This window comes from Rhincodon typus, chromosome 41 (assembly GCF_021869965.1).
Source record: "Rhincodon typus isolate 14 chromosome 41, sRhiTyp1.1, whole genome shotgun sequence".
Taxonomy (NCBI): Eukaryota; Metazoa; Chordata; class Chondrichthyes; order Orectolobiformes; family Rhincodontidae; genus Rhincodon; species Rhincodon typus.
The window spans coordinates 4,704,049-4,726,493 of NC_063372.1; the positions used below are offsets into that span (position 1 = coordinate 4,704,049).

Below are 22,445 nucleotides of genomic sequence, written 5' to 3' on the forward strand. Positions count from 1 at the left end.
GGCGGGGACAAGCTGGGCTGGTTTTGGGATGCGGTTGGGGGAGGGGAGACTTTGAAGCTTGTGAAGTCCACATTGATACCATTGGGCTGCAGGGTTCCCAAGCAGAATATGAGGTGCTGTTCCTGCAACCTTCGGGTGGCATCGTTGTGGCACTGCAGGAGGCCCAGGATGGACATGTCGTCTGAGGAATGGGAGGGGGAGTTGAAATGGTTTGCGACTGGGAGGTGCAGTTGTTTAGTGCGAACCGAGTGTAGGTGTTCTGCAAAGCGGTCCCCGAAGCTCCACTTGGTTTCCCCGATGTAGAGGAGGCCACAACGGGAACAGCGGATACAGTATACCACATTAGCAGATGTGCAGGTGAACATCTGCTTGATGTGGAAAGTCTTCTTGGGGCCTGGGATGGGGGTGAGAGGGGAGGTGTAGACGACATGTCCATCCTGGGCCTCCTGCAGTGCCACAACGATGCCACCCGAAAGTTGCAGGAACAGCACCTCATATTCCGCTTGGGAACCCTGCAGCCCAATGGTATCAATGTGGACTTCACAAGCTTCAAAATCTCCCCTCCCGCTACCGCATCCCAAAACCAGCCCAGCTTGTCCCCGCCTCCCTAACCTGTCCTTCCTCCCACCTATCCCCTCCTCCCACCTCAAGCCCCACCCCCATCTCCTACCTACTAACCTCATCCCGTCCCCTTGACCTGTCCGTCTTCCCTGGACTGTCCTGTCCCCTCCCTACCTCCCCACCTACACTCACCTTTACTGGCTCCATCCCCGCCCCTTTGACCTGTCTATCTCCTCTCCACCCATCTTCTCCTCTACCCATCTTCTATCCGCCTCCCCCTCTCTCCCTATTTATTTCAGAACCCACCTCCCCTCCCCCATTTCTGAAGAAGGGTCTAAGCCCGAAACGTCAGCCTTCCTGCTCCTCTGATGCTGCTTGGTCTGCTGTGTTCATCCAGCTCTCCACCTTGTTATCTCAGATTTTCCAGCATCTGCAGTTCCTACTATCTCTCTACTTTCTATTATTGATGTCTTGCCATGCTGTTTAATGCAGACACAAAGCCAAGAAGCTTGGCACAATTGACAACAGGCCTTGGTCCACTCAGGTGGGAATACATTTGCTCAGGGAATCCCAGCACAGTAAGTCAAGCACAACCTCCTATACCAGTCCAGCCCTACTCAGGACAGTCAGAGTTGGATCCTCTCTTCAAAAGAGGTGAGGAGCCAAAGGACGGGCAGCACACCACCAATTTTCACTCTTTATGTCCTATTGTGTGGTGTTTTGCTGCTGGAATGAGAGAGAGGCAGGCATTTCAGAGGATAAAATTGGGTAGCACAGCTGTTACTGTTGGTGCAAGCGGGGAGCTTCCTGAACAAATGTGCACGCAGGGTTGGTGGTGTCACAGTTTGGTGTGGGTGAGAAAATGTGTGGAAAATGTTGTAGGCAATAGTGAGAATGGTTGAGCTTGGTGTGAGGTGGGTACAGTAGCAGAGATAGAATGAGTGTGAGGTATCGGAGAGAAAATGGTAGCACATATACTGGCAGAGTGGAGAAGCACATTGACTTCTTTTCCACAATAATGGGCATTCCTTCAAATGCTGAGATTGTTTTAACTAGGCTGACATCCTTAGATCAGCTGGCATCGTCTGGTGTCATGGCATCACTGGTGGTCCTGGGGAAGTGGGCATCTTGTGACAGCACCATCCCATCCAGCAGGAGCACCAGGACCATGCCCGCAAAACAAGACACTACTTTTTCCCTTGTCTGCCACATTCAGGGCGAATATCAGGAACTATGCAGGACAGTTATGGACTGACAGTGCTTGTCTCATGTACAATGACCTTTTAAAGGTGATGTCGACACCAGGGATGCTTATCAATTCCAGGCTGTCTGATACCTGTGAGGGCTCAAACGGCAATTAACACGATGAGTTTGGTAAGATATGGTGAAGAAACTTGCTTGACCTCATGGCAAGAATCATTCTATCAAAAAAAGGAAAGGATTCTGCCATAAGTTTGAGTTGGGATTTTTGAAAAATAGAAATTCATTCCAATTCCATTTCTCTTGCCATCCAAATATTCTTTTCTCTCCAAGTTGCTCATTTTTGTTGTCCTCCTCAGGTCAAATGCTGTCCCCACAATCTCTTCCGACTCATCTTGAAGCTAAAAATGGAGTCAACCAAGACAACGTAAATTTTGAGTCAGGCAAGGTAAAATGATCACTTTGGTTTATCATGTTATATGATGCCTGCAGTTCAGAAATATCCTTTTGTGCATTATGATCAAGCCACACAAAGTTCTAACTCTAAAGTTATGATTTTTTTTTCCTAAGGAGGTCCAGTAGTATACCACAGAGCAGTTGAGTATGGGGTCCTTTGCAACTTTGTAGTATTAGCTGGGCTGTTGGGAAAAGTGTTGAATTTCCTAGAATTTTGAAAAAGCCTTGGAATTGGAAGGCAGCAAACATAACTTAGCTATTCAAGAAAGAAGAAAGTAAGCTGGAAACTGTAGACCAGCTGGAATGTCATCAGAATTAGGGACACTGCTAGAATGTAACATTTAAGCACTTTAAATTATAATTTTATTGGCAGAGTTGACTCTCATTTCACAGAATCACAGAAGCGATATGGTGCAGATGGAGACCATTTGGCATATCACATCTGCAGCAGCACTCCAAATGAGTATTATGACTTCATGCCATTCTCCTGCCTTTTCCAATACCTTTTCACATTGATTCTATTCAAATAATAATTTATTGCCCTCTTGAATGCCTCAGATGAACCTGCCTCCACCATACTACAGGCAGTGCTTTCCAGACCTGAACCACTCATCTGCACAAGTGTTTTCTCCCATGTCACATTTGCTATTTTTGTAAATCACTCTAAATCTGTGCCTTCTCGTACCCAGTTGTTTTAAACGGAAACAGTTTCTCACTGTCTACTCTATTCAGCCTTTGTGATTTTTAAAACTTCTATCAGACCTTATGTTATCCTTTTTCTTTCCAAGGAGAACAATCCCAATCTCTCGAATCCATCATCATAACTGAAGTTCCTCATTCCTAGAACCTTGTAAACCGCTCCTGCACATTCTCCAATGTGTTCACATTCTTCCTAAAGTGTGATAGTTAGAACTGCACACAAAACTCCAAGTGAAGTCTAATTGGTGCTTGTATAGTTTCAGCATAACCTCTTTGCTCTTATACTCTATGAATAAATAACTTATTTTATTTACTGCTATATGCTTTCTCTGCCTGTCCTGCCATCTTCAATCATCTATGCACGTGCACACCTAGATTCTTCTGCTTCTGCACCACCTTAAGAATAGTACCGCTCATTTTATATTGTCTGTCAATGTTCTCTGTACCAAAGTGCATCACTTTACACTTCTCTGCATTAAACTTCATCTGCTACCTATCTGCCCACTCCACCAACTTGCCAATGTCCTTTTTGAAGCTCTGCACCTTGCTCCCCTCAGTTTACAATTCTTATAAGTTTCATACCATCCACAAACTTAATTGCCTCCTGCACACCACGACTCTGATCACGACTATATATCAGGGAAAGCAAGGGTACCAATACTAACCCGTGGGGAATTCCACTCAAAAGCTTTCTCCAGCACAAAATATATCCATTGACTACTACTCTGTTTTTCACTAGTCAGCCAATTTTGTATCCACATTTCTATTGTCCTTTTTATCCCGTGACCTACAACTTTCAACACATGTCTGTTGTGTTGCACTGCATCAAATACCTTCTGGAATCAATGTATACCACATCAACACCATTTCCCTAATTGACCCTTTCTGTTACCTCTTCAAAAAATTCCAGCAAATTAGTTAACACGATTTCCCCTTTATCTATGCTGGCTCTTCCTAATCAATCCACATTTTTCCATATGACTATTAATCCTATCCCAAATATTTGCTTCTAGAAACTTCCCTGACACTGGTTTTAAACTGACCTGGAGTTGCTAGACATATCCTTACACTCTGTTTTTGAACAAGGGCATAATGTCTGCAATTCTCCAGTCTTCTGGCATCACTCAGGGAAGATTGAAAGATTAAAAACCAAAAGAACTGCAGATGCTGTAAATCAGGAACAAAAACAAAGATGCTGGAAAAGTTCAGCAGGTCTGGCAGCATCTGTGAAGGAGAAAAAAGTTAACATTTCGGGTCCGGTGACCCTTCCTCAGAAGATTGAGAGATTATTATCAGTGCCCTTGAAATTTACACTCTCACTACTTCCAATATTCTTGGATTCATCTCATCTGGTCCTGCTACCTCGTCAACTGTATGTACTGACGGTCTATACAACATTCCTCCTTAACAATTTTGAGCCCTTTGTTTAGCTACCATAGCCTAGTATCCACTCCTTGGTAAAGACAGGTGCAAAGTATTCATTTAAAACATTTGCAATGTCCTATGCCTCCATGTGTAAATTCCCTTTGTTTGTCTCTTATCAATCATTTTACCACCCGTTTACTGTTTATGTGCATATAGCAAACTTTGGGACTGCCTTTTATTTTGGCCACCAGTCTTTTCTCATAATCCCTCTTCACCCTTTAATATGTTTTATCACCTCCCTTCTGGGATTTCTATATTCAGCTTGGTTCTCAATTTTATTTTCTGCCTGAAACTTGTCATTAAGCACACATTTATTTCTTTAATTTGTACCTCATTTGTCATCCAGGGAGCTCCAGAGTTGTTTGCCCTCTCTTTTGAGGGAAAATACCTTAACCACTCTTGAAACATCCCCTCTTTGAAGGTAGCCCATTATTCAGCTACAATTTTGCTATCAACCTTTTGTTTCAGTCTATCCAGCCCAGCTCTGTTCTTGCCCCATTGAAGTCGCTGTCCCCAGCTCTTGCTCTGGATTGCTCATTGCCCTTTTCTATCATCGTCATAAACATTGAGATCAATTATCATTGTCTCCTAAGTGTTCCCCTACTGACACTTGATATTTATGAAAAGGAAATAATGAACCTATTTAAACTCGATTGAAGCTGTAATAAATAGAGTAGATGAGAAGGAAACAGTGAACATAGTGATTTTAATTTTCAAAAGGCATTGAATAAAATGCTACACAAGAAGTTATTACACAAAATTAGGACTCATGGAGGGATTCATTAACAGAAAAGTCATTTTCACAATTACAGCTATAATTAATGCAGTGTTGCAATGATCAGTGCTGAGGTTTAAGGTAATTACAATTAGTATCAATAACTTAGATGAGAGGCTGCTTGTGATATGTCAAAGCTTCCTGCTGATATGAAGATAGAGGGAAAGTAAGCTGTGAGGAGGCTGCAAGGAAACCGCAAGAGATTAGATAGGTTAAGTAAGTGGGCAAGAGTGCAGCCGATGGAAAATAATGTGGAGAAATGTGAAGTTATTAACATTGTTAAGAAAAATAGAAGAACAGAATATTTTGTAAAAGATAAAAGCCTGAGAAATATTGGTATTTAGAGGGATCTGGTTGTTGTTGTATATGATTCACACAAAGTTAATATGTAGGTACATCAAGCAGTTAGGCAAACAGTGAAATATTAGCCTTTATTACAAAAAATTTGGACTTTCTGCAATTGTAAAAGGTCTTAGTGAGACTATAACTGGAATATTGTAACACAAATAAAGTGATTCTGAGGGTCTGACAGTGTCTGTGAAGAGAGAAACAGAGTTCATTTTTCGAGTCCAGATTTTCTGGCAACAGTGGTTACCAATGCATCTAAACTGCTTTTGGTTGGTATTTTAATGTGATGACCTAGCTAAAACAAGCAGGTGAATGACTGCATCAAAGAGAATCTTTTCACAGGAATGGGTTAATAAGTTCACTACGCAGTAAATGAAACTCAACCTGCCTCATTGTGTGTGGATACTGGAGTCTGTTTATGAAGTAAAAACTGAAATTGCTGGAGAAACGCAGTAGGTCTGGCAGCATCTGTGGAGGGAAATCAGAGTTAACGTTTTGGGTCCAGAGACCCTTCTTCAGAACTGTTAACTCTGCTTTTCTCTTCACAGATGCTGCCAGGCCTACTGAGTTTCTCCAGCAACTTCACTTTTGTTTCAGATTTCCAGCATCTGCAGTCTTTGTTTTATTTCTGGTTATGAAGTACTGTTTTCTAATCTAATGTTTTAAACATTAAGAAATTAGTAACTTAAATGTGAAATATCAGCATTAAAGTTCCGTAAGTTTGGAAACTTGGCTGGTGTCTTTAGAGTCTGGCACATGACATTCTGTGTTGAGTATAATGCAAGCTTGATGACAAGTACAACTCCTTACACCTTACTGTGTCTCTGATGCCAGAAAGAAAAGCCCCCATAACACTCTTATGGCATTTCAATTTCTTCTCAGCAGTATTCTGTAGGAGTTTTGAGTGACACACCTAATTTATACCAAATAAAGGTAATTTCTAGGCATTTCACGCTGTAAATCTGAAAGCACTAAGATCTAGATTAGGGGCTCCTCAAAGTCAATACACAAGACACTTTCTTTCTGGTAAAAGAACAGTACTAACTAGCATTAACCTGATTTTTGCACAAAGAAAAACGTTTTCACATAATTCTGTGTGAGACCATGACAAAGATTACCTTTTCTCAGGCCAATGTCCACCTCTTTAATTGGCTCAAACTGATGGGTAAGGATGTGCTTTATTGTCCAGTGTTCCTTTTTGCATTGCGAAAGAAAATACCTCAATTCGAATTTGTATCCTTCTCCACTTTTTTGGCTGGGATCAGGGTTACATTTGGTGGAAAATTATAAATCTATACCATATTGTCCTTATGACCCATTTAATCACATTTTTTCTTTGCTAAGCAGGTTGGAAGTCCAACCTCTCTCTCAATCCTTCTTTTTAATACAAGAAAGTCCAAACTGATGTATCTTCTCACTAAATTTCAGCTCTGGAGCACAATTTCCAGGTTAGCAGCTAAATGGCATTATTATTGTTCAGGTACTTCTCTGGGAAAGTAATCTAACAAAGCATATTCTGGAGTTCTTGTGGTACAGTAGTAGTGTCTCTGTCTCTGAGCCAGGTAACCCAGGTTCAAGTCCCACCTGCTCCAGGGATCTGTAATAACATCCCTGAACAGGTCAAGTAGAAAATGCATTCAAAAAAAAGCAAGACCAATTTGGGAATTCTGTAGTTTGCCAATTGCTTGGCTCTGTCAATGGAGAGAGAGCAGATTATCTCAAATCAAGGAAATTCCAAAGACTGTAATTGGTGCTTAGTCTGAAGCATGATAAATATGTCTCAAACTGAATCTGGAATATGCTGAAACTGCATTTATGATTTTTTTCAGAAAAATATTCAATGAAATAATTGCAATATACATTCTTAGATGTTGGCAATTCTAATGAACCTTCCATGTTTGTTTCCTATAAATATCCTTTACAAATGGAAATATTAGTTATCTTGTATCCAGAGAAAGAATAATTTCTGTAACTCCAAGTGATCCATACCTGTGTCAGAGGAGTGAAATAGTGATTGTTTTTGTTTCCATCGGCAAGAATTTTGAAATATGTTGAAGAGGTGACACGTTAGCAAATTGAGGAATTCTAATGAATCTGACTTGTAAGACGAAAGGACCTTACTTTATATTATGAATTTGACAAAATAAGAAAGCCTATCTGAAACTGATCACAGAGTAGATTGACCTTGGATTTACGTGTTTAATAAGCAGTCTTCTATAAATATCCTTTACAAATGGAAGTATTAGTTAGTTAGAGTTCCGACTCCTCTGTGCAGTTTCCAACACTTGTCATTGGATATTTGGAGCCTTGACAGATTTATTTTGTTTTGAGGAGGCCAATTGTATCTTGCTTCAATGAATCACTACTTGTTAAATAATGAATGCAGCATTTGGGCCCTGAGCCATTAGAGCTGACCATTCTTGCAAAGGGGTTTAGTTCAGGTTGGGTCTCTATCCTTTTACTTCTGGAATTCAGTTTCAAATCCAGATGGTTTAGTTTCCAGCTCTTGCTGAGAAACATTTCTGAATAACCACATTTTTTTTGGCAGGTTGACCTCCACTTCATGAAGAAGATACCTACCGGAGCTGAAGCCTCTAATGTCTTGGTTGGCGAGTTAGACTTCCTAAAAAGACCAATTGTAGCTTTTGTGCGTCTTTCTCCAGCTATTCTTCTCACAGGACTTACTGAGGTTCCAATTCCTACCAGGCTAGTTTTTGATTCACTTTTCTGTTCCTTTTCGTGGAATGTTGTCGTGAATGACTTCTGTTAGAGTATTTAACCTTTTATATCTTAAATATTTGCATAGTTAATGATTTTACAAATCTAGTGACTGTTATGGAGCAGTATCCCCCTCACCCCAAACAGCCATATACTGAATTACTGGTTAACCCAATTGTAAGTGGTATTGGTTAAGTTAAGAATATTATCCAAAAACAACCAACTGAAATGGTGCTAGGGTTCTTTTAACATTCTTCTGAACCACTGGAACAAGCAGTATCTATGCGCATTTAGAAGCAAATGGACTTATTAGCAATAGACAGCATGGTTTTGTGTCGGGGAGGTCGTGCCTCACTAATTCGATTGAGTTTTTTTGAGGAGGTAACAAAGATGATCGATGAGCGAAAAGTGGTTGATGTTGTCTGCATGGACTTCAGTAAAGCCTTTGACAAGGTCCCTCATGGCAGACTAGCACAAAAGATGAAGTCACATGGTATCAAGGGTGAGCTGGCAAGATGGATGCAGAACTGGCTTAGTCATAGGAGACAGAGAGTAGAGGTGGAAGGATGCTTTTTGGAATGAAGGGCTGTGACTAGTGGTGCTCCACAGGGATCAGTGCTGGGACCTCTGCTGTTCATAATCTACATAAATGATTTGGAGGAAAACATAGCTGGTCTAATTAGTAAGTTTGCGGATGATACAAAGATTGGTGGAGTTGCAGATAGTGAGGAGGATTGCCAGAGGATACAGCAGAATATAGATCGGTTGGAGGCATGGGCAGAAAAATGGCAGATGGAGTTTAATCCAGACATGTGTGCGGTGATGCATTTTGGAAGATCAAGTACAGGTGGAAATTATACAGTGAATGGCAGAACCGTTAGGAATATTGATATGCAGAGGGACCTGGGTGTGCAGATCCACAGATCACTGAAGGTGGCAGCACAAGTAGATAAGGTAGTAAAAAAGGCCTATGGCATGCTTGCCTTTATTGGAAGGGGCATTGAGTATAAGGATGGACAAGTTATGCTGCAGCTTTGTAGAACTTTAGTTAGGTCACACTTGGAATATTGTGTACAGTTCTGGTCACCACACTACCAGAAGGGTGTGGATGCTTTGGAGACAGTACAGAAAAGGTTCACCAGGATGTTTCCTGGTATGGGGTATTTTAGCTATGAAGAAAGTTTGGATAGACTGGGTTTATTTTCACTGGAACACAGGAGGTTGAGGGGCGACCCAATAGAAGTTTATAAGATTGTGAATGGCATGGGCAGAGTGGAAAGTGTGAGGCTTTTCCAAAGGGTGGAGGGGTCAATTACGGGGACAAAGGTTCAAAGGTGGGAGGGGGGGGGATGTTTAAAAGAGATGTGCGAGGCAGGTTTTTCATAAAAAGGGTAGTGAGTGCCTGGAACGCACTGCCAGAGGAGATGGTAGAAGTAGACACAATAGTAGCATTCAAGAAGCACCTGGATGAATACATGAACAGGAAGGGAATAGAGGGATACAGATCCTGTAAGTGAGGACAGTTTTAGTATGGAAGGGCAAAACGTGACAATGCAGGCTTAGAGGGCCAAAGGGGCTGTTCCTGTGCTGTATTGTTCTTTGTTCTATCTGAAAGACAATACAGCACTGGAGAATCAGCCTTAATATGGACTGAAGTCAAATGTATGCGTCCCTGTGTGAGCCTGCGTACTTGTGTGTATTCATGTATATGTGAGGACCCTTTAATTTGACAATGTCAGGTGTGTATTTGGTTACATTTCTCACAAAGTAGAAGGATAACATTTATAGCTTGTGAATGTTTTTTTCCCCCAAAAACCAATGAAGCCTCCTAATTTAATCCAGAGGCAGAGGCTAATGCTCTGGGGAGATCGATTCAAGTTCTACCACAGCAGCTGGTGGAATTTAAATTCCATTGCGAAATTGAAATTGAATGGTAGTCCCAGTTAACACCCAAAATTCATGGGTGGAATCCACTACCGAAATCTCCAGATTACTCAAAAACATTCACTCACAGGGGGATCAAATCAGAGAAAAGTAGTCCCTATGAATAGAATGGATGGCATTGGTAAGGAGCTGTGGAGTGATTGTAACGAGGTCAGCTAAGTGGATCTCTGATCTCATGGGCCTGTTAATCTGGTCTAATCAGGGAGCCCTGGCTGACAGATATAAATTGGAGTGTCAGAGGTTCTGCTCACTCTGAGAGCTGGCTCAGTGTCAAGGACTCTCCATGTGTAAATAAGGGATGACAGGATACCAGCTTCTGTGGAGTTACTTCAAGCTGCTTCTCCAATTACAGGTATACGTTTCCTTCTGACAGGTTTATCAGTAAACCTAGGAAACACAGGACAGAACCAGTCTGTAATTGGATGAGTGGGGTGAGTGACAGCTGTCAGTGGGGATGGGTGGGGGAGTGGGAGGCAAGACCTCACAGTTGGGTGATGGTGAGGAGTGGAGAGAAGAGCATGAGTAGGGTTAAGGAGGGTCTGCAATGGGTGGAAAAGGTCTGAAAGGGGAGGGATGGGTAGCAGAGAAGGGAAAACAGTTTAAAATTTTTCAACAATGGGATGCTAACTTAAAAAAGAAAAGGAAAAATGAGGTAATGCATTCTTTGCAAATTAACGTGAAGTCTCTCAATTAAAGCTGCAGCAGTTCAGCAAGTGCTACATGGGGAGATATAATGGATGTGATTGTAATCGATGCTGTCGGTTGTGTAGTTTGAACAGTTTTATTTTGTAAATATCTTCATTTTTGTGTTATATCTCAAAGCATCTTGCACACTGAATTGTTTGAGGTGTAATGGCTGAGTTACAGACAATGTATTCTTGATTTCTGTTTTTTTGATTGAGAACTGAAATGGAAAAGGGACTGTTTTACAGCAGAGGATTGTGGAAGGAATTGTTGTGCTTGGGGGGAAGAAAAAGTGATTTACTGAAACTTATTGTGAATTATGTTCACACTGCTGCTTTGTTCAAGTAGTGGAAGATGAACTGCTTGTGGATGTGAATGGTACAGGTAGAAGCCTTTGGATTATTCCTAAACTCTGACCTGCTCTTGTAGCCGCTGTATTTGTATGGCAAATAATTAAGACACTATTGGGTATGTGCAGAATTGTGTTCAATCATAATCTGTAGTTTTGTGACTCAGCATATCTTTCACTCTACCATTGTCATCAAGTTAGGGAATCAACCCTGCTTAAATGAAGAATGTAAGAAACTTGTCATCCATGGGGTGATATTGGCCATCAGCAGAATTGTGTTCAAGCACAGCCTGTAACCTCATGACCTAATGTATCCTTCATTCTACTATTACCATCATTATGAACATGATCTATTATTAATACTTTGTTTGAGGGTTCATATTTAAAATATTGTAGACTGTGGTTTGTTTGAAAAGACTGAGGAGATACCTGTACTTTTTTTTTGAAGGTGTCACTAAGAGGACTCATTGGAACTTTTGTTTTAAAGAGACCTTTCTTGGAAGTCATATGGCTTAAGCTAATCACTTGGACATATTTAATGTAAATCACATGCCTGTAGTTGAGATAGTCTGCTGAGAGCAGCTGCCCACTTCATCCTCTGCTTTTCAGAGACAATCCTGTTACAGATCAAATGTAATCACTAAAAGACTAATCTAATTGTTCTCTTGAAAAGCTTCTGAATATTTCTTGAATGAAACATGTCTACAAAGATCCCAGTGACAACTGCCTCTGTTTTGTTACACCTACCTACATGTTCCAGGATGCTGGCTGAAAGCCATCTTGAACAGTTCAGACCTTTTATCTTTTTCTCCTTCAAGAATTACCAGTAGTTATTGTAACAAGGTCAGCCAGGTGGACCTTTGAGAAAATGAGTTCCTTGAAAGGGGCTGTTAATCTGATCTAATCAGGGAGCACTGGCTGACAGATAAAAAGGGTAAGAGTCAGAGATACTGACACTCTGGTGCCTTTATGTGTAAAGAAAGGGTGACTTGGTGACAGGATAGGGGCCTCTGTGGACTTATTTCAGTGGCAACAAGAGTAAAGCATGATCCTGAAGAAACTTGCTCGCAACAGTCATCTTTGAGTTGGGGTAAGCATTTCTCACATCATACCTTTGTTTGGGAAGCCTGACTTGTTCACGTGCTATCAAGCACCTGCCAGTGTGTGTGTTTTTTTTCCCAGGCAATTAACATTGTGGCAGATGAAAAACGAGTAATTCTGGCAGCCTGTGGAGCTGCAGCTTAGTTTTTGTCATTAGGAGCCTAACTTACCCTGAGACACCAGATACTAATACCTTTCAAGAATTGACAGACATAATTAAGGAATATTATGACCCCAAACTTCCTCTAAATCTGAGACACCATTGCTTTTACTTAGCAATTCAAGATCTAGATGAGTCCATACTGGTGTTTTTTTCACTAGGTTAAGATGACTGACAGAAGCCTATGAATTTGGTTTAATCCTTATTGAGATGCTGAAAGACCATCTGGTATGCAAGATTAGTGATACAGCCATGCAGAAACACCTGTTAGCTGAAGCCCAACTGGACCTCAGACAGGCACTTCACCTGGTTTTATCATTGGAAAATGCGGCAAATGGAGCATGTGTTACAGGGTGTTCCGATGGAAATGGATACCCTTACCAGGCTGACAGAGCTCGGGGAACACCATTTGAATGCAGGCAATTGCATAGCCTCACTCAGGACATATCCTGATTAGAGGGACCATAGGTCAGCCCACAGCAATGCCTCAAAACAATGCCAAGCCTTGGCTAAACAGTTAAAATTTTCTAGGCCATCAAACCGTTGTAATTGCTGCCGGTATGTGAACTTGAGAAAGCAAAAGAGACCTACTAGACCTAAGTAGAATAAGAACACTCAAAGGCCAGTATCCAGGAGAGTTCATACCCTGGAAAGTCCACATACATAATTTGGAATAGTTAAGTTGCTTAGCAACATTAAAATCAGAACCAATCAAGATGATACCTTGATAACAGAAAACTAATAAAGAACATTTAGAGAACTTGGATATGTGCCTAAGGCATTTTTCCAAGGCAGGCATACGCCTAGGAAGGGAAAAAAATGTGTGTTCCAAGCACCCCAAGTGACCTACTTGGACTACAGATTTGACAAACCTGGTTACACCTGTTGGAAAATAAAGTGGACACAATCAAAGGCGCCTGGCTCTCACGTCTGTCCAGGAGCTTAGATCATTTCTTGGGCTGGTAAATTATTTTGGAAAGTTCATACATAACCTGACATCCATCCTTTCCTTCTCCTCAGATACTGTCTGACCTGCTGTGCTTTTCCAGCTTCATATCTATTGATCCATCCTGGCACCTTTGCATCAACTCTTAAAAAAGAGTCTGCCTTGGAAATGGTTGCATAGACAAGCCCTAGATTACAATGAAGTAAAGAAATAGCTATCATCCTCTAAGTTGCTGGCACAATATGATCCCAAGAAAGATCTGGTATTGACATGAAATGCCTCCCTGTATGTCATTGGGGTAGTATTAGCTCATAGGTGGCCCAATGGAGAGGAATGCCCAATAGCATATGTATCATGGACTTTGGCTAAAGTAGAGCGTAAATATGGTCAGATAGAAAAAGAAAGTTTGGTGGACATATTTGGAGTCAGGAAGTTCCACCAATATGTTTATGAACATAAATTTATGATCATCATGGAGCGCAAACCCCTACTTAGTCTGTTCAAAGAGACAAGGCAGTGCTGTCCATTGCTTCGGGCCAAATTCAGCAGTGGGCTATAATACTAATTGCTTATAATTAGAAGTTAGTGCACTGTCCAGGAGGCCGAGTCGCAAATCTGGATGCATTGCACCACCTCCTGCTGGCAGATACACCACCAGTGATACCCCCAATGGAAGAGCCTGTAACAATATTAAATTTTCTGGCCACACTCCCAGCCTACATTATCAGACTTTGGCCACAGAAAGATTCAGTCCTTTCCAAACTGAAACAACTGGTGTTGGTCAGGAAACCAAAGGGTCTTCACAACTAGAATTAAAACCTTTTTGGACACGGAGAGACCAGTTCACAGTACAAAATGGTATATTATTGTGGGGAGCAAGAGTGATTGCCCTGAGCAGAGGTTGCTGTCAAATTCCAAAGGTCACCACTTCCATCTAGAAGGACAAGAGCAGCAGATACATGGGAACATCACCACCTTCAAGTTCCCCTCCAAGCCACTCACCATTCTGACTTGGAAATATATCACTGTTCCTTCACTGTCCTGGGTCAAACTCCTGGATTTCCCTCCATAATAGCATTGTGGGTCAACCCATAGCACATGGACTGCAATGAGTCAAGAAGGCAGTTCTGCACCACTTTCTCAAGGGCAACTAGGGATGGGCAATAAATGCTGGCCCAGCCAGCAATGCCTACATCCCACAAAATGAATTTTAAAAATTACGTACTGGCTGAACTCCAAAGGTCATCCAGGGGTTTCCAAAATGAAGATTTTGGCGAGAAGTTATGTCTGGTGGGTAGGATTGGATGCTGACATAGCTGTGCTGGTAAGGCAGTGCCCAGTGCCAACAAGGAAAAACATTTACTGCTAGCAGCTGCCCCACATTTGTGGGAATGGCCGGGTAACTCTTAGATTTGATGGCATGTTGACTATGCAGGTCCTTTCATCAGGTTCAATGTTCTTAGTCATTGTAGATGCCCACTTAAAGTGGTTGGATGTGCATAGGATCCATTTGTCAAATACTGGGACAATGATAGAAAAACTGCATGCATTTATTGCAACGCACAAAGTCCAGTAAGTGTTGGTCACAAATAACAGGCCATCATTTACCAGCAGGGAATTTGGTTATTTCCAAAAGTAGAATAGGATTTGACATATAAGCACAGCTCTGTACCACTCAACATCCAATGGTCTGGCAGAAGAAGCAGTCTAGCCTTTGAAGGCTGGATTGAAGAAACAGCCTGCAGCCTCACTAGATACCAAGCTATCATGGTTCTTGTCTGATAATAGGACCACCCCACATGCAATTACAGGGATAGCACTGGCAGAGTTGTTAATGGGTAGAAGACTCTGCACCAGGCTAAGTCTGATCTTCCCGGACCTGGGGCCAAGGGTTAAACCACATCAGGAACTCCAATGCTGGACCCAAGACTCCATTAAGCGAGAGAGATGGTTTAATACAAGAGACAATGTTTACTGTAAAAATCACAGAAATGGCCCCACTTGGGTAAGAGGCAAGGTCAACATGAGGTCAGGACCAGTGACATATAAAATTTGGCTAGGTGCGACAGTCCTGAATAAGCATGTGGACTACATGAAAGCCTCATTCTCAAACAGTGCAGGAGTAAAATGTGCCTTGCCCTTCAGAAAATCGGAAAGGCTGCCGGATCCTGCGGGTTCACCCTTTCGGTGAAGCGTTGTCAAGTCCTCAGAATCAGAAATGGACATAAGTTCATAAGTAACAAGATATAGGAGCAGAATTAGGCCATTCAGCCCATCAAAGTCTGCTCCACCATTCGATCATGGCTGATATGCTCCTCACCCCCAATTTCCTGCCTTCTCCTAGAACCCTTCAACCCATTACCAATTAAAAATCTGTCTAACTCCTCCTTAAATTTACTCACTGTCCCAACATCCACCTCACTTTGAGGTAGCAAGTTTCACAGATTCACAACCCTTTAGGAGAAGTAGTTTCTCCTCAACTGTTTTAAATTTGCTACCCCTTATCCTAAGACTATGACCCCTCATCCCAGAATGCCCCACAAGAGGTAGTATCTGCTCCACGTCTATTTATCTATACCTTTTATCATCTTGACTACCTCAGTATGATCTCTCCTCATTCTTCTAAATTCCAGACAGTATAGGCCTAAACTGTTTTATCTCTCTTCATATGAGAAACCCCTCATCTCTGGGATTAATCTAGTGAACGTCCTCTGAACTGCTTCCAATACCACTACATCTTTCCTCAAATAAGGGGACCAGAACTGTGCACATACTCCAGGTATGGTCTCGCCAATGCCGTATATAGTTGCAACAATACTTCCTCACCTTTTCTATTCTCTTCCTTTAGCTATAAAGGCCAACATTCCATTCACTTTCTTTATTACCTGCAGTACCTGCATGCTAGTTTTCTGTGACTCATGAACGAGGACACTCAGATCCCTCTGCACCGGCACACCCTGAAGTCTCTCCCCATTTAGATAATAGGTCGCCTTCCCATTTTTCTGATCAAAATGCATGACCAGACACTTATTCACGTTAAACTCCATCTGCTACATTTTGGCCCACTCTCCTAACCTATATATATCTATTTGTAAGATTCTTATTTCCTCATTGCAATATACCGTACCGCCTATTTTTATGTTGTCCACTAATTTGGCTATAGAGCCTTCTATCCCTGTATCCAAGTCATTGATGTAGATTATAAATAGCTGAGTCCCAGGACCGAACCCTGTGGCACCTCCACTAGTTACTTCTTGCCATCCAGAATAAACCCCATTTATCCCGACTCTCTGTCTTCTGTCCATCAGCCAGTCACCTATTCAAGCTAATAAATTACCCCTAATCCCATATGATCCAACCTTGTGAATTAACCTTTTATGCGGCACCTTATCAAACTCCTTCCGGAAGTCCAAATATATTATATCTACAGGATCCCCATTATCCACTTTGCTTGTTACATCTTTGAAGAACTCTAGAAAATTAGTCAAACATAATTTGCCCTTCATAAAACCATGCTGACTCTGATGGATAGCGTTTTGACTTTCCAAATGCTTGACAGTTGATTCTAACATTTTAACATCTGTTATTGGCAAACTATTTGGTCTGTAATTTCCACATTTTGCCTCCCTCCCTTTTTGAATAAGGGCATTAAATGAGCAGTTTTCCAATCCACAGGAACCTTTCCCATGACCAGGGAATTTTGGAATATTGTAACCAATGGATCTACTATCTCTGGCACCACTTCCTTTAGTACCCTAGGATGTACGCCATCAGGCCCTGTGGACTTGTCTGCCCTCAATCCTAATAGTTTGCTGAGTACTTTTTCCCCATCGATGTTGATTGTTCTAAGTTCTACCCTTTCTATTGCCTCTGACTTGCCCCTTCCAATAGGTACTAGCGTCCTCCATTGTGAAAACTGAGGCAAAGTATTGATGTAGCATCTCTGCCATTTCATTGTTCTGCATTATTAACTCTCCAGTTTCATCTTCTGAGGGACCAACATTCACCTTAGCAACTCTTTTCCCTTTTATATACCAATAGAAGCTTTTGCTATCCTTTTTGATATTTTGAGCTAGTTTTCTTTCGTAACTTACCTTAGCTCTTTTTATTAATTTTTAATATCCCTTTGTTTATGTTTGAAAGTTTCCCAATCCTCCTGCATGCCACTGGCCTTTGAAATATGGTATACCTTGGTTTTGACTACACTGTCCTTGACCTCCTTGTTTAGCCATGGATGTTTTTTACCCCCCTTACCACCTTTCTCCCTCACTATATTTATTTTAGTTGTGAGGAATTGAGTGGCTCCTTCAACAACTGCCACTGCTCAACTGCTGTCTTAGCTTTTAGCCTTCCTGCCCAATCTACTCGGACAAAATCTGTCCTTGTGCCTATGTAATTTCCTTTAATTCTGCACTTTCTCACCCCCAAACTCAATTTTAAATTCTATCATACTATGGTCACTACTCCCTAAAGGATCCTTAACTATCATGTATTCAATTAATCTCTCTTCATTACACAATACTAAATCCAGATTAGCCTGCTCCCTGGTTGGTTCTACAACATACTGCTCCAAGAAACAATCTCTAATACGTTCAATGAATTCTGCCTTCAGGCTACCTTTGCCAATTTGATTCTTCCAATCTATGTGCATGTTAAAATCACCCATAATTATTGCCATACATTTCTTGCAAGCCTCTAATATTTCCTGGTTTATACAGTGTCCCACTGCGGAACTACCGTTTGAGGACCTATAGATTACTCCTACCAAGTACTTCTTCCCTTTGCTATTTCTTATTTCTACCCAGACTGATTCCACATCTTGATTTTCTGTGCTTATGTCATTTCTCATTACAGCACTGATCCCTTCCTTCACCAGCAAAGCTACACCACCTCCTTCTTCCTTTCAGTCTATCCCTCTGAAATGCTGAGTACCCTTGGATATTCAATTCCCAGGCCTGGTCTCCTTGTAACCATGTCTCAGTAATCGCTACCAAATTGTACCCTTTTGTTTTTATTTGCGCCATTAACTCATTAATTTTGTTTTGATGCTTCATGCATTTAGATACAAAGCTTTTAAATTTGTTCTACTGATAAATTTCACCACTTGTTCATAAATCCTTGGTGCATAAAGACAATCACGTCTTTCTGTCCCTCACCTTTATTGTCTAGTAACCATCCGCTACATTGCTAACCTGCACTCTTTACCTCCTCCTTTCATTTGGGTTTTCTAATTTCCCCTACAACTGAACCCTCCAAGCCCAATTTAGTTTAAAGCCCTGTCTACAGCCCTAGTTATACGATTCGCTAGGACTCTGGTCCCAGCACGATTCAGATGAAGACTGTCCGATTGGAACAGGTCTCTTCTTCCCCAAATACTGGTGCCAATGTCCTGTGAATTCAAACCCCTTTCTCCCATGCCAAGCTTTAAGCCATGCATTTACCCACTTAATCTTATTGACCTTATGCCAATTAGCTTGTGACTCAGTTAGTAATCCAGAGATTATTACCTTTTTGGTTCTGCTTTTTAATTTAGCTCCTTGCTGTTCATTATCCCTTAGCAGATCCTCTGTCCTAGTTTTATCTACGTTGTTGGTACCTACATAGACCATGACAATTGGATCTCTACCCTGCCACTCCACGTTCCTCTGCAGCCCAGATGAGATATCCCAAACCCAAGCACCAGGTCGGCAACACTCTGGTCACAGAGAACAGTGTCTATGCCCCTAACTATACCATCCCTAATTACAATTACATTTCTCTTCTCTCTCTCCCCATTTGAATGGCTCCCTGCACCACGGAGCTACAGTCAGTCGGGTCATCCTCTCTGCAGTCCCCATTCCCATCCACACAGGGAGCAAGACTCTTGAACCTGTTGAACAAGGACAAGGACTGAGGCTCCTGCAACTCTACCTCCTGGATCCCTTTACCTGCCTCACTCACGGCCACACCCTCCTGTCCCTGACCACTGGTCAAATTCAAGTTAGTGTAGTTCATGTGTACGCTGTTCATGTGTAAATAAAGGGTGACTTAGTGATGGGATTCCAGCTTTTGTGGAATTGAACAATTGCTGGGCCAAAGTTGTTTGTTTTTTCAAAATTATTCCCAGCAGAGAGAGTTTTTTTTCTTTAGTTGGGGTGTTTATATGTGTATCGAGGAGGGCATGATTATTTGGAAGTGTTTCATAGGTCAAACTGCCTCGATGCCTTTGCCACTGGAAGGAGAGAGTGAAATTCTACTGAAGCACTCCTGGCACAAGAGGTGAGCTCCTGTGCGTTAAATGCCGCCCGTATCGGATGCTGAGTTGGAGGAACCTGACTCACTGCTAAAATACCCCTGGAGGCTCTCCAAGGAAAAGGACCGGCCTACATCCCAGGACTCAGAGGGGGAGGGATGTAGTGATTGTAATGAGGTTAGCCAGGTGGACCTCATAGAATATGAGTTCCCTGATTGGTGCTGTTAACCTGGTCCAATCAGGGAGCCCTGGCTAATAGATATAAACAGGAGCGTCAGAGGTTCTTTTCACTGAGAGCTGGCTCTGAAGGGGCAGTCCTAAAGTCAAGGTCTTCATGTGTAAATAAAGGGTGAATTTGTGATGGGATACCGGTCTCTGTGGAATTAAACTATTGCTGGGTGTAAATTTTTTTTTCAAAATTATTCCCTGCAGAGAATGTTTTTTATTTTTTCTTTAATTGGTATGCTTATGCATGTGTGTGTGTGGAGGAGGGAACAATTATTTAGTGTTCCATAGGTCAAACTGTTAACCTGATTTACATGTTTGTTGATTTAAGTCTGGTTTTATAATAAATCTCTAATTTTGTTATTTATTCTAAATCTACTCTAGACAAAAATATCATTGGTAACTGGATAAAGTTTTTAAATCTATATCATGCCCAGTGACATAGTGAAACTAGAAAGACACAGTTAACACCTGCAGCCTCCATTGTAATATCATCAAGTCAGGGGATCAACCTGGTTAAATGTAGAGTCCACTTTTTCATTAGTATTTGATATTTGTTAAAAAGTAGTTGATGGAAAACATTTCATGGCACAACGACTGAAGAAAGATCTTCCTTTCAGAAACAAAAGGCCTAATCATATCCCAAAAAAAAACTCAAGTCCTTTGAACGCTCACGTTTGTTTTGCATCCACATTCTCAAAACCCTTAAATGTAATCTTTATAATTAATATCACAAAATTCAGTAATTTTTTGATGCCAAAGAAGTGTCCTTGAGAGTCTCTACCCTTTCCCAGGGACCTGTCGCACCCTTCCAAGGATTTAAATCATTCAAATAAACTTTGAATCCTCATACTTTAAAGACTGTGTTTAACCTGTGTACCCCTCAACCACTTTGGTCTCTTGCTAGTAATGTAAAATAAAACTCTTTGCATTGTTTAGATTGGTTAAAGGCAGTGGTGAAGTTTACAGATTCACGAAATGTAGATTATGAATTGACAGTGAATTGTTGCCATTTTGGAAGTGTGAGAGTCAACAGCAAGTAGCTGCAAGTCATTAATGGACTGTGGGTTAATAAAAGGAATGGAAATATTGACATATAAAAATTACAAAACCAATTCTGAGAAATGGCTGGGAATGGTGAGAAGAGCAAGTGGCTTAATTGAGCCTGATTTATGGCTAGATTAAACACCAAGAAATCAGTGAATTTGTAACTCCAGAATCCTAATGGCTATGCTAAGTGGAAACTTTTTCAATATTTCAGATGGCAGTCGAAGAATGCACTCATTTTACAGTCATATTTCCAAAGACCTAAATGACTGAATTTCATTTGGAGGATTTAATTAACATTGGCAAAGATGTTTCTAACTAGCTGTCATGTTGCCTTTTTGAACATCTGTATGATGCATTTCAAATGAATCATGTGGACGCACAAATAAAAGCATTAATTTTCTGATTTGAGAATGAACTCAAGTTTCAGATATTGGTAAACTTCATTTGAAGTGATGGATAATTGGATGCTTTTCCCCTTCCCTTTCTCTTTTGTAGCTCCCAAGCCAGATTCCTGCCCATGAAAGTGTCCTGGGCGAATTTTTTCCAGGAGTGCAGAAAAAGCTGACCTTCACTTGTGAAGAAGTGTCTACCCTCCCAGATCTGAAACATTGAGTGCCTGAAAAGGGTACAAATCCATTTCTCAATACTGACAAGAATATAATTTACATAAAATTAAAATAATGACTTGTGGCCCTCTTGTTTAAATTGATGTTAAACTTAGCAGTAGTGACTATACGTAGCAGTAATTATCTAACGCTTTAGTATATCTAAACTAAAGCTATTCAAAACAAGTGTTAGCTTTGCTCAGTTACCATTATCTAGCATTTGAGAAGGTGATGGCTTAGCGGTATTATCACTAAACTATTACCCCTGATACCTAGGTAATGCCTTGGGGACTTGTGTTCAAATCCTGCCATGCAGATGGTGACAATGAGGACTGGAGAGTAAATGCTGGCCTAGCCAACAATGCCTTCAACCTTTGAATGAATGGTAAAATAAACATGCAATTCATTTGTTTTCAAGTGTATTCACTTTTTTTCTGAGAAAATGTCAGCAAGGTTTGCAAGTGAGGTGAATATGGTTTTAGATGCTGATCAAGGGAGAAATGTTGGCCAAGACCCAGAAGAACTCTATTCCATACATCTCAGTTGTCAATTCCACTCCCGTACATCTCAGTTGTCCTCGTTTTTCAAGGACCGTAACTTCCCCCCCTCGGTGGTCGAGAACGCCCTCAACCGTGTCTCCCACATCTCCCGCACCTCATCCCTCACACCCCGTCCACGCAATAAAAACCAAAAAAGAATCCCCCTCGTCCTCACGTACCACCCCACCAACCTCCGGATCCAACGCATCATCCTCCGACACTTCCGCCATCTGCAATCCGACCCCACCACCAAAGACATTTTTCCCTCCCCACCCTTATCTGCTTTCCGGAGGGACCACTCTCTCTGTGACTCCCTTGTCCGCTCCACACACCACTCCAGCCCCACCACCCCTGGCACTTTTCCCTGCAACCGCAGGAAGTGCTACATCTGCCCCTACACCTCCCCCCTCACCCCCATCCCAGGCCCC

At 41.6% G+C, this 22,445-nt stretch overlaps 1 protein-coding gene across 1 annotated transcript in view; it reads left to right on the forward strand.

The window, feature by feature from the left end:
- Nucleotides 1-22,445, forward strand: part of LOC109934285 (electroneutral sodium bicarbonate exchanger 1-like) — a 216,776-nt gene that overhangs the window by 94,429 nt on the left and 99,902 nt on the right. The window contains exons 3-5 of the mRNA XM_048618849.1: nt 1,054-1,105; nt 2,095-2,209; nt 8,013-8,170. Coding sequence (XP_048474806.1) covers nt 1,054-1,105; nt 2,095-2,209; nt 8,013-8,170 — 325 coding nt within the window. The remainder of the gene's footprint in view (nt 1-1,053; nt 1,106-2,094; nt 2,210-8,012; nt 8,171-22,445) is intronic.